Source organism: Carcharodon carcharias, chromosome 22, assembly GCF_017639515.1.
Source record: "Carcharodon carcharias isolate sCarCar2 chromosome 22, sCarCar2.pri, whole genome shotgun sequence".
NCBI classification, from domain to species: domain Eukaryota; kingdom Metazoa; phylum Chordata; class Chondrichthyes; order Lamniformes; family Lamnidae; genus Carcharodon; species Carcharodon carcharias.
This window is the reverse complement of record NC_054488.1, coordinates 66,207,282-66,220,496: the sequence shown is the minus strand read 5'-3', so window position 1 is coordinate 66,220,496 and position 13,215 is coordinate 66,207,282. Positions and strand designations below refer to the sequence as shown.

Below are 13,215 nucleotides of genomic sequence, written 5' to 3'. Positions count from 1 at the left end.
TAGACTCAGGATTGTTGAAGTGCTGCTCATTCAAGGGATCACAACTAAAAGGTGTTTTTGTTTCGGGTTCTGCAATGCAGTTTGGCTGTGTGGCCTCTACTCTGCTTATTATGAACAACCGAAGGAGCCTTCTGTTTGACTTGATCAGCCAATTGTTGGGACATATGCCTGGCATTGCATTAGCACTGAAATTTATACATGTTGGTCAGTTGTGTCGCAGACAGAACATGTGAAGCATCCTGTAGTAGAACCGACAAATCTCTGTGGACACGAGGGCCGCTGTCAGCCTTTCCCTTCCAGTGGGTGTATCCCCCTGCTTGTTCCTTCAGCTGCCTCTCCCCAGGAAGGCGGGTCTTGCTGAGGGCATCATTGTCAATTTGGAGTCTTGGTCATTCATGTGATATGATCGCTGTTCTTCTTTCCGGACAGTCACTCTTGAGATTATCCTGTGTCTTCTAACATTCCAAGTTGCAAAATTTAAAGTTTTCTTCCTTAGACCACAAAGATGGTGATACCGTAGGGTGTGGTTCCCCAGCCAAGAGAAAGTGGGACAGCCCATTTTTACAGGACCTTTCCTAGCCCCCTTCTCATTTGGAGTGAGTAGAGGATATAAAGAAAATAGGAGGAGGTCATTCAGCCCTTCGAGCCTGCTCTGCCATTCAATATGATCATGGCTGATCCTCCATCTCAACACCGTACTCCCACTCTCTCCCCACACCCCTTCAAGTCTAGAAATTTATTTCCTTCTTAAATATATTCAGTGACTTGGTCTCCACAGCCTCTGTGGTAGAGAATTCCACAGGTTCATCACCCTCTGAGTGAAGACATTTCTCCACATCTCAATCCTAAATGGTCTACCCCGTATCCTGAGACTGTGACCCCTGGTTCTAGACCCCCCCAGCCACAGGAAACATCATCCCCGCATCCAGTCTGTCCAGCCCTGTCAGAATTTTATACATTTCAATCAGATCCCCTCTCATTCTTCTAAACTCCAGTGAATACAGGGCCTAGTCAGCCCAATCTCTCCTCAAACAACAATCCTGCCATCCCAGGAATCAGTCTGGTGAACCTTCACTGCACTCCCTCTATGGCAAGTATATCCTTTCTTAGGTAAGGAGACCAAAACTGCACACAACACTCCAGGTGTGGTCTCACCAAGGCCCTGTACAGCTGCAGTAAGACATCCTTGCTCCTGTACTCAAGTCCTCTCACAATGAAGGCCAATATACCATGTGCCTTCATAACTGCTTGCTGCACCTGCATGTTTGCTTTCAGTGATTGATGTACAAGGACACCCAGGTCCCTTTGTACATCAACTTTTCTCAATCTATCACCAATTAAATAATACTCTGCCATTCTGTTTTTCCTATTGAAGTGGATAACTTCACACTTATCCACGTTACACTGCATCTCCCATGTATTTGCCCACTTACTCAACCTGTCTAAATTGTCTTGAAGCCTCTTAACACCCTCATCGCTCACATTCCCACCTAGTTTTGTGTCATCAGCAGAATGTAGGAGGGTCGATCAGTAAGTTCACGCATGACAAAAATTGGTGGGGTGGTAAATAGTGAGGAGGGTAGCTTTCGATTATAGGGGATATAGACAGGCTGGTCAGATCAGTGGCAAATGGAATTTAATCGTGCTAAGTGTGAGGTGATGCACTTGGGCAGGACAAACCAGGCAAGAGAATACATGATGAATGATACGACCCTGGGAAGTATCAAGGATCAGAGGGACCTTGGTGTGCACGTCCACCAGTCCCTTAAGGTAGCGGGACAGGTAGATAGTGGTTAATAAGGCATATGGGATACTTACATTCTCTGCCTCAGCTAATAAAGGCAAGAGCAGGGAGGTTATACTGGAACTGTATAAAACGCTGGTTAGGCCACAGCTAGAGTACTGCGTGCAGTTCTGGAATCTGCATTATAGGAAGGATGTGATTGCACTATAGAGAGTGTAGAGGAGATTTACCAGGATGTTGCCTGGGCTGGAGAGTTTTAGATATATGAGGAGAGATTGGACAGACTGGGGTTATTTTCCCTGAAGCAGAGGAGATTGAATGGGGACATGATTGAGGTGTATAAAATTATGAGGGGCATAGATAGGGTAGACAAGAAGGAACTTTCCCCCTTGGTGGAGGGATCAATAACCAGGGGGCATAGATTTAAGGTAAGGGACAGGAGGTTTAGAGGGGATTTGAGGAAGAATTGTTTTCACCCAGAGGGTGGTGGGAATCTGGGACTCACTGCCTGAAAGGGTGGTAGAGGCAGAAACCCTCATAACATTTAAGAAGTATTTGGATGTGCACTTGTGATGCCATGGCATACAAGGTTATGGGCCTAGAGCTGGAAAATGGGGTTAGAATAGTTAAGTACTTGTTTGACCAGCGTAGACTCGATGGGCCGAAGGGCCTTTTTCTATGCTGTAGACCCCTATGACTAACTTAGAACTATTACAAATACTCATCCAAATCATTGATATATATTGTGAATAGCTGGGGCCCAAGCACTGACCCCTGTGGTACCCACTAGTCACTGCCTGCCACTCCAAAAAAGACCCATTTATTCCTACTCTGTCTGCTGACCAATTCTCAATCCATGGCAATCTTTTACCCCCAATCCCATGTGTAAAATTAAACCACATTAACCTCTTACGTGAGACTTCATAAAAAGCTTTCTGAAAATCCAAATACACCACCGTAAGGTTCTCCCTTAACTCTTCTGCTAGTTACATCCTCAAAAAACCTCCAGTAAAGTTTGTCAAACATGATTTCCCTCTCATAAATCCATGTTGACTTTGTCTAATCCCATTGATATTTTCTACTTTCTCATACTCTACTTTTCCCCTCTTAAATCAATCCCTTGGTCCTCCTTTGCTGAATTCTAAGCTGCTACCAATGTACTTTTTCTAGCAACTTTATATGACTCCTCGCTGGATCTAATACTAACCATAATTTCTTTTATTAGCCATGGTTGGGCTGCTTTTCCAGTTGTGTTTTTGTGCCAGAAAGGAATGTATAACTGTTGCAATGCATTCATTTGTTCCTTAAATATTAGCCATTCCTATCTTGAAGAATACTGCTCCACCACAGATGCTGCTGTTCAAAGTCACCTCTGTCCCAACACAGGTGGCCAATGACCTTCATGCATCTGTTGCCTATGTGCCGATCCTTGACTAGGGACTCCCAGGTTCAAAGCCCTGTCCCTGTCGCCAACTCTCCATCACCACAGGACTTGGCAAATGGACACTGGTAGAAGCCTGTGCGTGACTTTGTTCAACGTGGGGATCTTGGGATGCCCTCATTGTCCACATGATCCTGGTGGTCAGATTTCAATCATGTGTCGAGCCAGTGACTGGGACCACCTTACCGCTGAAGCCTTCTTCTGTCTTTGCAGCCGGTGTGACTCAGCTGTCCTTCGCCTGTTCTACCATTGGCGACCTTTAGGACCACACCTTGTCTGGCGTCTCTCCTGACCTTGCTGTTATGGCTGGCTCTACCAGGAACAAGGACCTCCTGACAGCATCGTTCAAGGATCATCAGAACTCAAGCCTCACAGTCAAGTCAAGGTGGCAATCCAGTTGAATCGGTGAAAGAGTCATGACACTTCACCTGCAGCTCAGCTGTAATCAGTATGCCACCGTCATCAGCACTTATGGCCCGACCCTTGACTCCGATGAAGATGTTCAGGAAAAGTTCTATTCTGACCTTGATGAAGTCCTCACTGCAATCCCAAAAGAAGGAAAGGTCATTTTTCTGGGAAACTTAATGCCAGGGTTGGACATGACTCTGGGGTGGTACATTGGGAAAAACAGGGTAGGGAAAAGCCAATGCCAATAGTGCCCTCTTGCAGTCAAAGTGTGCAAGGCCTCATTATAACAAACACCCTCTTCTACCAGAAGGACAATTAGAAAATCACATGGTGGCATCCTAGATCAAAGCATTATCACCTCCTGGATTATGTTGTTCTTCCGGTCAAAGATCTAAATGCTGACTGTATCTTTGATCCATGCGAGGGGCTGATGCCTCATGGACAGATCTTTAACTTGTTCGGCCGGTGATGAACATCCACCTAACACCAAAACATCACAAAAGCGAAAAGTCCAAGAGGAAGAAGATCAATGTCTCAGCCTCAAGCAGCCCAACTGAAGAGAGGAATTCCAAGTGCAGCTCACAACCAATCTGGAAAATCTTCACACATCCAACTCAATTCCAGAACAGTGGGATCAAATAAAGTCGGTCGTACTGGATTCCTGTGTCCAGACCATTGGATTCGAGCATCATTGTCACCAGGACTGGTTCGATGAAAATGATGCTGAGATAACTGACCTCCTGGAACAAAGCCAAGCGGCCTTCATTTCCCAGCAGAACAACCCAAGGTTGCAAGTCAAGAAGAGAGTGTTCCAATAGATCAAGACTGATGCCAAAGACAAATCCGAAAGGTAAAGGACATGTGGTGGGAAGAGAAAGCCCGAGAGTTCCAACAATACGCTGACCATCATGACATGCAAAGCTTCTTTGAAGCACCAGGACCATCTATAGAACAATGTCAAATGGACAAAATTCCCTTCACTCGCAGGATGGTGTCTCTCTTCTTAATGATGACAATACTGTCCATCAACGCTGGGAAGAACACTTTCAACAACTCCTCAATCATAACTCCACAGTGGCAGCTGATAATCTCCAGCCTCACCCCCAGTACCTGTGGTAGAATCCATGGGTGAACCACCATCGATGGGAGAGCTGCAACAAGCAATCAAACGGGTGAAAGCGAGCAAGCCTGCGGCCCCAATGGTCTTCCAGCTAAGGTCCTCAAATCTGGTGGGTGTGGCTGAGGGAATCCTCCCAGAGACACAGTGTGGCTTTAGACCTTCCAGAGGAACCTCTGACATGGTCTTTGTTTCCAGACAAATCCAAGAAAATGTCAAGAACACCATCAGGAACTCTTCATTGCACTCACTGACCTGAGCAAAGCATTTGACTCAGTGAATCACGAGGCTCTGTGGATTGTGCTCCAGAGATTTGGATCTCCAAGAAACTTCATCACACTCCTGAAGCTGCTGCATGATGATATGATTACAGCTGACTTGTGTGGGAGATCTGAAACAGACACTTTCAAAATCCGAACCAGGGTCAAGCAAGGCTGTGTGATAGCCCCCATACCATTTACAATCTACCCGACAATGGCTATTCACCTCATCAAAGATCAACAGCTCTCTGGTGTGAGTATTAAATACAGCCTAGATGGAAAACTCTTTAATTTCAGTTGTCTTCCTGCCAAAATTAAACTTACCACCATAGACATACATGATCTACAGTTTGTGGTGACTGCAGAGTCGTTGCCCACTCTGCACCAGATTTGCAAGCCACTCTCGATCTCTTCAATTCTGCATACAAGAGACTCAGCCTGTGCTTGAATTTTGCCAGAACAAAACTCATGTAAACCCACACCTGGTCAGACAAATATTCCATCTTCCATAAATGTAGAAGGAGAGACTCTGGAATATGTTGAGCATTTCCCACACCTTGGCAGCCACCTCTCTCAAAAGGTCACCACTGACGAGGAGATCCAACAGAGAAGCAGCCACACCAGCTCAGCCTTGTCCAAACCACAGAGCAACTGTTTTTTGACAACAAAGATCTCCGCAAGTCAACTAAAGTCCTAGAGTACAGAGCAGTTGTCACCACACTCCTGTACTGCAGTGAGACCTGGACTGGTTATCAGTGACACTTAAGAATGCTAGAGAAATTCCATCAGAAATGCCTCAGCTACATCCTCCAGATTCAATGGGAGGACCATCAAACAAACACTCATGTCCTTCTTGAATCTAGCCCAACAAGCATTCAGGCAAAACTCCTGCAAAATCAACTTTGATGGACTGGACAGTGTGTCCAGATGGCTGAAAACTGACCCAGCCAGGTCCTGTTTTCTCAGCTCTCAAATGGCCATGGGGTTGTTTTTGCCATCCAGAATAGGACCTTGGGTGCAGGGCCAGAAGTCAGAGGCTCAGGTACCCTCAGTGACCTCTGGGCTAGAAAGCTAGGAATTCAGCCAGGGTCCCTGCCTCTGATACTGTCCAGTGACCCCTGAGTTATAGAGTTGGGGAATCAGCCAGGGCTCCCTCCTTGTCCAGTAACCCCTGGCTTGGAGAGAGGGGGAACCAGCCAGGGTTCCTCAACTTGATCACTGTCCAGTGGTATTTTCCACTAACAGGGCACTGCTGTCTGTCCAGCCAATGAAAATGTTTACGATAGCAATGCCACAGACATGCGCAGCATGTCAGTATATCATGGCTATCTAGGTGATTTACCACTTTCCAAATCTGTATTCATTGAATTTATGAACTTCACAACTCACTCAGTTGAGTTCAGCTTTAATGACGCTATGTTTGCCCAAATAGATGGTGTTGCCATGGGACCCCCAAGGTCCAGCTCTCACTAACATCTTCATCAGTTTCCATGAGAAACATGTTTTTGGTAATGACTCTACCCTCCTAGCCCTTACACATTTCCAACACGCAGATGATATGTTTGCTATATTTGAACCTGCAGCTGCATGTAAGAATTTCCATTCCCACCTTAATGCGCTCCATCCCGCACTCAATTTCCCCTTTGAAATGGAGCAATCCAGTGAGCTCCCTCTCCTCCACAGGCTAGTTGAGAAATCCACTAATGAGTTCTCGACGACTGTCGACCTTCACTGGTCAATATACGCATTGTCATTCCTACAGCCCCACTTGCTATAATATCGACCATGTCAGTAATCTCGTAAATAGGATCTGATCCATTTGTTCACCGTGCAAGTTAGCTGCTGAAATTGGGCACATCAAAGCTATCCTGTAAGATAATGTCTACCCTGATCAGACCATAGCTTGCTGCGTCTCACGCATGCACACACATGGTCCTAAGGCCGCTACTTTCGGACATGAAAAGTGCCCAGTATACCTCCAATTACCCTGCAAGGGTAGCGTATCTCAAAACTGGGGCAACAGACGAAGCTAGCAGATTCAATAGCAACATGAGTGGTATTTGCCACTAACAGGATGCTGCCATCAAACCAAACAGCTGTTCTGCCTTCTACACTAATCAGTAATGTGGTATATTAATTTCAGTGCCAGTGCAATGCCAGGAGCAAAGGCCATACGTTCCCAACAGCTGGCAGATCATATCAAACAGCGTGTCCCTTTGACTGTTCAGAATCGGCTGGTGTACTCAACCAGCTGTACTTGCAAAACTTAGAAAACCATGTCTAAGGTTAGATGTGGTTCTGCGATTGGACAATCCCAAGCGTGCTAAGAATTACACCAACATCCAATTAAAGACAAGTTGGGCTCACAAGGTGGCTCACCTATGCTTGCTAGAAGCTACATATATTCATACAAAGGGACCAGCCCTCTGCAGGCAAAAGGAACATGTCCAGACACTGCACTTTTTGCAATTAAACAAAAGCACGAGGCCAACAGTCCCCTGGAGCATTCTCCATGGAAACACCACTACCACAGGCCACTTGCCAACCAAACAGCATCCATTTCTCATGAGGTATAAATTTTTGCTCCCTTTGAAATATGGTATGCTTGTATCTGGCCTGATGAGTCCAAAGCATTTAGCTTTGACAGCTTGTCTCTTTTTTTCAGTTCTGCACTACAAGAAACTATTACAAGATGCACTGCAGGAGCTCACCAGGGCTCCGTCAACATCACCTTCGAAACCCACAACCACTAGCACCCTGGAAGACCAGGGCAGCAGGAGGAAGATGGTGGCATAGTGGTAATGTAACTGGACGAGGAATCCAGAGGCCCAGGCAAATACCCAGAGCAGATGGGTTCAAATCCCACCACAGCAGCTGGTGGAATTTAAATTCAATTAATAAAAAAATCTGGAATTAAAAGCCAGTCTCAGTGGTGGTGAAACTATCACCGATTGTCACAAAAACATATCTGGTTCACTAAAGCTCTTTAGGGAAGGAAAGCTGCCACCTTCACCTGGTCTGACTAACACGTGACTCCAGGCCGACAGCAATGTTGTTGACTCTTACCTGCACTCTGAAATGGCCTAGCTCAGCTCAAGGGTAATTAGAGATGGACAACAAATGCTGGCATTGTCAGCGCCACCCACAACCATGTGGAGCAAGAGGAGAAAGTATTAAACTCTGGAATGGACTTAATGGAATGGAATTAACCATCTTGACCTGGAAATATATCGCTGCTTCAAAATAGTACAGACCCCTGTCTGAAAACACTGTGGGTGTGCCTACACCAAGCAGGCGGCTCACCACCACCTCCCTGAAGGTCAATTAAGGATGGACAACAAATGCTGGTCCCAGCCAGCGATGCCCACATCCATAAACAAAGAAAAAAGTTCTTAGTGAGGGGTGTAGGGTATATAAGAGTGTTACAGTGAGGGGTGTGGGGTATATCAGAGTGTTACAGCGAGTGTGTGGGATATATCAGTGTGTTACAGTGAGGGGTGCGGGGTATATCAGAGTGTTACAGTGAGGAGTGTGGGGTATATCAGAGTGTTACAGTGAGGGGTGTGGGGTATATCAGAGTGTTACAGTGAGGGGTGTGGGGTATATCAGAGTGTTACAGTGAGGAGTGTGGGGTATATCAGAGTGTTACAGTGACGGGTGTGGGGTGTATCAGAATGTTACAGTGAAGGGTGTGAGGTGTATCAGAGTGTTACACTGAGGGGTGTGGGGTATATCAGAGTGTTACAGTGAGGGGAGTGGGGTGTATCAGAATGTTACAGTGAGGGGTGTGGGGTGTATCAGAGTGTTACAATGAGGGGTGTGGGGTATATCAGAGTGTTACAGTGAGGGGTGTGGGGTATATCAGAGTGTTACAGTGAGGGGTGTGGGATATATCAGTGTTACAGTGAGGGGTGTGGGATATATCAGAGTGTTACAGTGAGGGGTGTGCGGTATATCAGTGTTACAGTGAGGGGAGTGGGGTGTATCAGAACATTACAGTGAGGGGTGTGGGGTGTATCAGAGTGTTACAGTGAGTGGTGTGGGGTATATCAGAGTGTTACAGTGAGGGGTGTGGAGTATATCAGAGTGTTACAGTGAGGGGTGTGGAGTATATCACAGAGTTAAAGCGAGGGGTGTAGGGTATATCAGAGTGTTACAACAACGGGTGTGGGGTATATCAGAGTGTTACAGTGAGGGGTGTGGGGTATATCAGAGTGTTACAGTGAGGGGTGTGGGGTATATCAGAGTGTTACAGTGAGGGGTGTGGGGTATATCAGAGTGTTACAGTGAGAGGTGTGGGGTATATCAGAGTGTTACTGTGAGGGGTGTGGGGTATATCAGAGTGTTACAGTGAGGGGTGTGGGGTATATCAGAGTGTTACAGTGAGGGGTGTGGGGTATATCAGAGTGTTACAGTGAGGGGTGTGGGGTATATCAGAGTGTTACAGTGAGGGGTGTGGGGTATATCAGAGTGTTACAGTGAGGGGTGTGGGGTATATCAGAGTGTTACAGTGAGGGGTGTGGGGTATATCAGAGTGTTACAGTGAGGGGTGTGGGGTATATCAGAGTGTTACAGTGAGGGGTGTGGGGTATATCAGAGTGTTACAGTGAGGGGTGTGGGGTATATCACTTACTTTGGCCCTGTATGTTATCTGCAGCCAGTCTTTGGGTTTGATCGGGCGAAGGATTGGACTTGTTTTTCTCTGTGGAGCAAGAGGAGAAAGTATTAAACTCTGGAATGGACTGTGATGGATCATGCTACACCAGCTCTCACTCCATCTCTCATTCACCCTTTCCCCCCTTCTCATACTTTCACATCATCTTCACTCTCGGTAGAGGGTGACTGGACAGTGGTCAGGAGCAGGAACCCTGGCTGATTCTCCTCCTCTCTCCAACTCAGGGGTCACTGTGGGTAGTGAGCCACTGACTGAGCTCAAGCAGAGACTAAGCTCAGAACCTCCTATACTGGACGTGCACATTGACATGGGGTGGGGGGCCATTCCACAAAACAAATACGAGGTGAAAAACTGAGACCCCTTTGGTGTCACTCCCCCACTCACTCTTTCTCACTTGCTTGCCCTCAGGAGAATTGGTTGTTTCAGATAATTCTGGGTCATTGGCAGATGATGGTTCCACTGGATCTGGGGGGTAACCTGTGGAATGAATTAGAAACAATACCATCACATGACAGACATCATCACTGAATCCTCCACCATCAACATCCTGGGGGTCACCATTGACCAAAAACTGAACTGGACTAGCCATATAAATACTGCGACCAGAAGAGCAGGTCAGACGCTGGGAATCCTGCAGCGAGTAACTCACCTCCTGACTCCCCAAAGCCTATCCACAAGGCACAAGTCAGGAGTGTGACATAATACTGTCCAGTTACCTGGATGAGTACAGTCCAACAACATTCAAGAAGCTTGACACTGTCCAGGACAAAGTAGCCCAGCTGATTGGCACCCCATCAACCACTTTAACATTCACTCCCTCCACCAATGCACAGTAGCAGCAATGTGTACTATCGACACAATGCACTGCAACAACTCACCAAAACCTGTCACCTAGAGAAAAGGGCAGCAGACACATGGGAACACCACCACCAGCAAGTCCCCCTCCAAGCAATTAACCATCTTGACCTGGAAATATATCGCTGCTTCAAAATAGTACAGACCCCTGTCTGAAAACACTGGGTGTGCCTACACCAAGCAGGCGGCTCACCACCACCTCCCTGAAGGTCAATTAAGGATGGACAACAAATGCTGTCCCAGCCAGCGACGCGGCAAGGGGTGTGGCGTGGCGGGCGGGGGGCGGGGGGAGGAGGCAGGAGGAGGATGTCACCTCCTTCGCCCTCTTCCTTACCTGCATCCAGTTTCGGGTTTTGACTGGGTGACGGACGGGACTTGGCTTTCTCTGTGTAGTAAGAGAAGAAAGGATTAAACTCTGGAATGAACTGTGATGGATCGTGCTACACCAGCTCTCACTCCATCTCTCATTCACCCTTTGCACCTCTCCCTCCCCCTTGTACTCGCACATCATCATCACCCTCAATAAAGGGTGGCTGGTCAGTGATCAGGAGCAGGAGCATGGCTGATTTCCCCTCTACCTGCAGCAGTCATTATGAATAGAAACCTGATCACTGTATCACAATCCTTACCCACACACAAACATACCTCATATTGAGTGATGTACTATTGTCCGAATGTGCGGCAGCGAAGAGCCTTAAACACAGGAAAATCTTCCAAACAGCAGTGACAAGGCACCCAGGGAGTTTCCAGCAGAGACAGACTGCAGGTCGGTATTAATAAACGCCTTAAAGGCAGAGAGGGGTTTAGGGAGGGAATTCTGGAGCTTGGGGCCCAGTCAACCCAAGTCATGGCTGCCAATGGCGGAGTGAACTAGGGGTATCTGAGGATTTGAAGGGTGCACGTAGACGGTGGGCAAGGAGAGGAAGAGTGCACTGAGACCAAAATCAAAGAAAAGATAACCCAGGGCATGGTGCCAGCACAGCACAGGCAACTGGACGTTTGCAAAGCCCAGAGGTAAGGAACACAAATCTGAAGGAATTGGGGTTGGAGCAGCAAAAAAAAATCAAAGCGATGTCAGACAGGGGAATGTGCCGATTGGTGAGGAGTTGCTGAGATTTTAAAGAAAAGGCTTTAAATAAGATTTTTGATTATTTGCGTTTAGTCCAATGAGTGGAGACGTGGTAGGGAACCTGAGACCCCTGTGAATGTCCTCAGTCCATGTGATGAAAGGTCACCGACCTGAAACATTAAGTTTCTCCACACATGATATCAGACATGCTGATACTCAGCCTTTTGTTAATTCAGATTATCGTCAGCATTTTGCTTTTGTTGATGAGGGAGGAGGCTGTTCTGGGTCTTTTCATAAACAGGAAGCAAGCTGAGCCAGGAGGGAAAGACCAGACCCGAGCTGAGGTACAGAGACATTCACTTTGGTGAGCAGGTAGGCAATTCGTTGGTGAATTTTATTTTTTTCTTCTAGGGCACTATTTTAAACGATGAATAGGGAACTATAAGGACTGCACTGTATTAAATTTATAACTTAGCAAGTTAAAATACCAATGGCAACCTGAGGAAAGCCTTTCACACAGGTTCTGGACTTCACCGCCTGAGTGGGTGGTGGAAGCAGCTTCAATCATGGCTTTCAAAAGGGAATTGGAGAAAGGGCTTACCGAGCAACAGGGGAAAGGACAGGGGTGGGAGAAGGTGAGACAAGAATATGACAGGCCAAATGGCCCTTTCTGATTCTATTCTAATAAAGGAGCAGCTGGCAGCAAAAGTGAAAGGACAATCACTGTCAAGCTGCTAGTCTGAATCAGGGGTGTTTCTTACTCACCTGCCTGCTCCAGTTGTTGCATTCTCTGCTGCAGTGAACACCTCAGCTGCCGAACCAGAGCCTGCTTCAGTGTAGAAACCACTTTCCCAATAAGCTCCATCTTCCTGGAATCCAGTTCTATTGGTTCAGGGGGTGTGCCCATGTCCAATGGGATTACAGGAAGCTCAGCAATGTTCTGAAACCAAAACACCAGCATTAATTCTTAATGCAGAATCCAGATTCACGAGCAGACTGTAACGAAACGTTAGCTGTCTTTCTCTCCGCAGATGCTACCAGACCTGCTGAGTTTTTCCAGGTATTCTTATTTTTGTTCACGAGCAGACTATTGGTCACATTCTGACAATGGAAAATGATCTGCAATCAATCTTGCAGAACACTGTCAATTAATTGTTAAACCCTTTGCTGAGGAGTTCACAATGGATGCTGCTTTATCAGGACAGCCACTTTGTACACCATCACAGACATTGCTTAAAAACAATGTTGAAACTCCTTTAGATGAATGTGTGGCTACGTTCTCACCCATCACACGTCCCTGGGAACACTGTCATCACTGACTGTTAGAAATCAGAAAAACATTAGGTTATAAAGAGAACAATACCTTCCAAAATACCATGCTTCCGGTGTGAGCCAATACAGAGTCCAGCTGCTCCTTGTATTCCTTTAGTTTAGTGAGCTGGGTGCTGACCTGATCAAGCACAGCCACAATCTGACTGTTTGCTCTGTTCTCTTCCTCTTCAATCAGGTTGGTCGCAATTTTCTCCTCCTTCTCTATAAGAGATTTCATGTTGTTGAATTCACTAGAAAGCGATGATCTCTGTTTCTCTGAAGAATCCTGATGTAAAGGACATCAACCTTCAGTGTTTTGTAAATATAATTTGGAA

At 46.6% G+C, this 13,215-nt stretch overlaps 1 protein-coding gene across 6 annotated transcripts in view; it reads right to left on the bottom strand.

The window, feature by feature from the left end:
- trim25 (tripartite motif containing 25) overlaps window positions 1-13,215 on the bottom strand; it is a 55,196-nt gene that overhangs the window by 33,993 nt on the left and 7,988 nt on the right. The window contains exons 3-7 of one of the 6 annotated variants that reach the window (XM_041216985.1): window positions 12,933-13,166; window positions 12,335-12,509; window positions 10,835-10,885; window positions 10,030-10,122; window positions 9,604-9,672 (exon numbers count right to left, since the gene is read on the bottom strand). In XM_041216985.1, the coding sequence (XP_041072919.1) occupies window positions 9,604-9,672; window positions 10,030-10,122; window positions 10,835-10,885; window positions 12,335-12,509; window positions 12,933-13,166 (622 nt within the window). The remainder of the gene's footprint in view (window positions 1-9,603; window positions 9,673-10,029; window positions 10,123-10,834; window positions 10,886-12,334; window positions 12,510-12,932; window positions 13,167-13,215) is intronic. The other 5 variants (XM_041216987.1, XM_041216988.1, XM_041216986.1 and 2 more) reach the window with 5 other exon arrangements.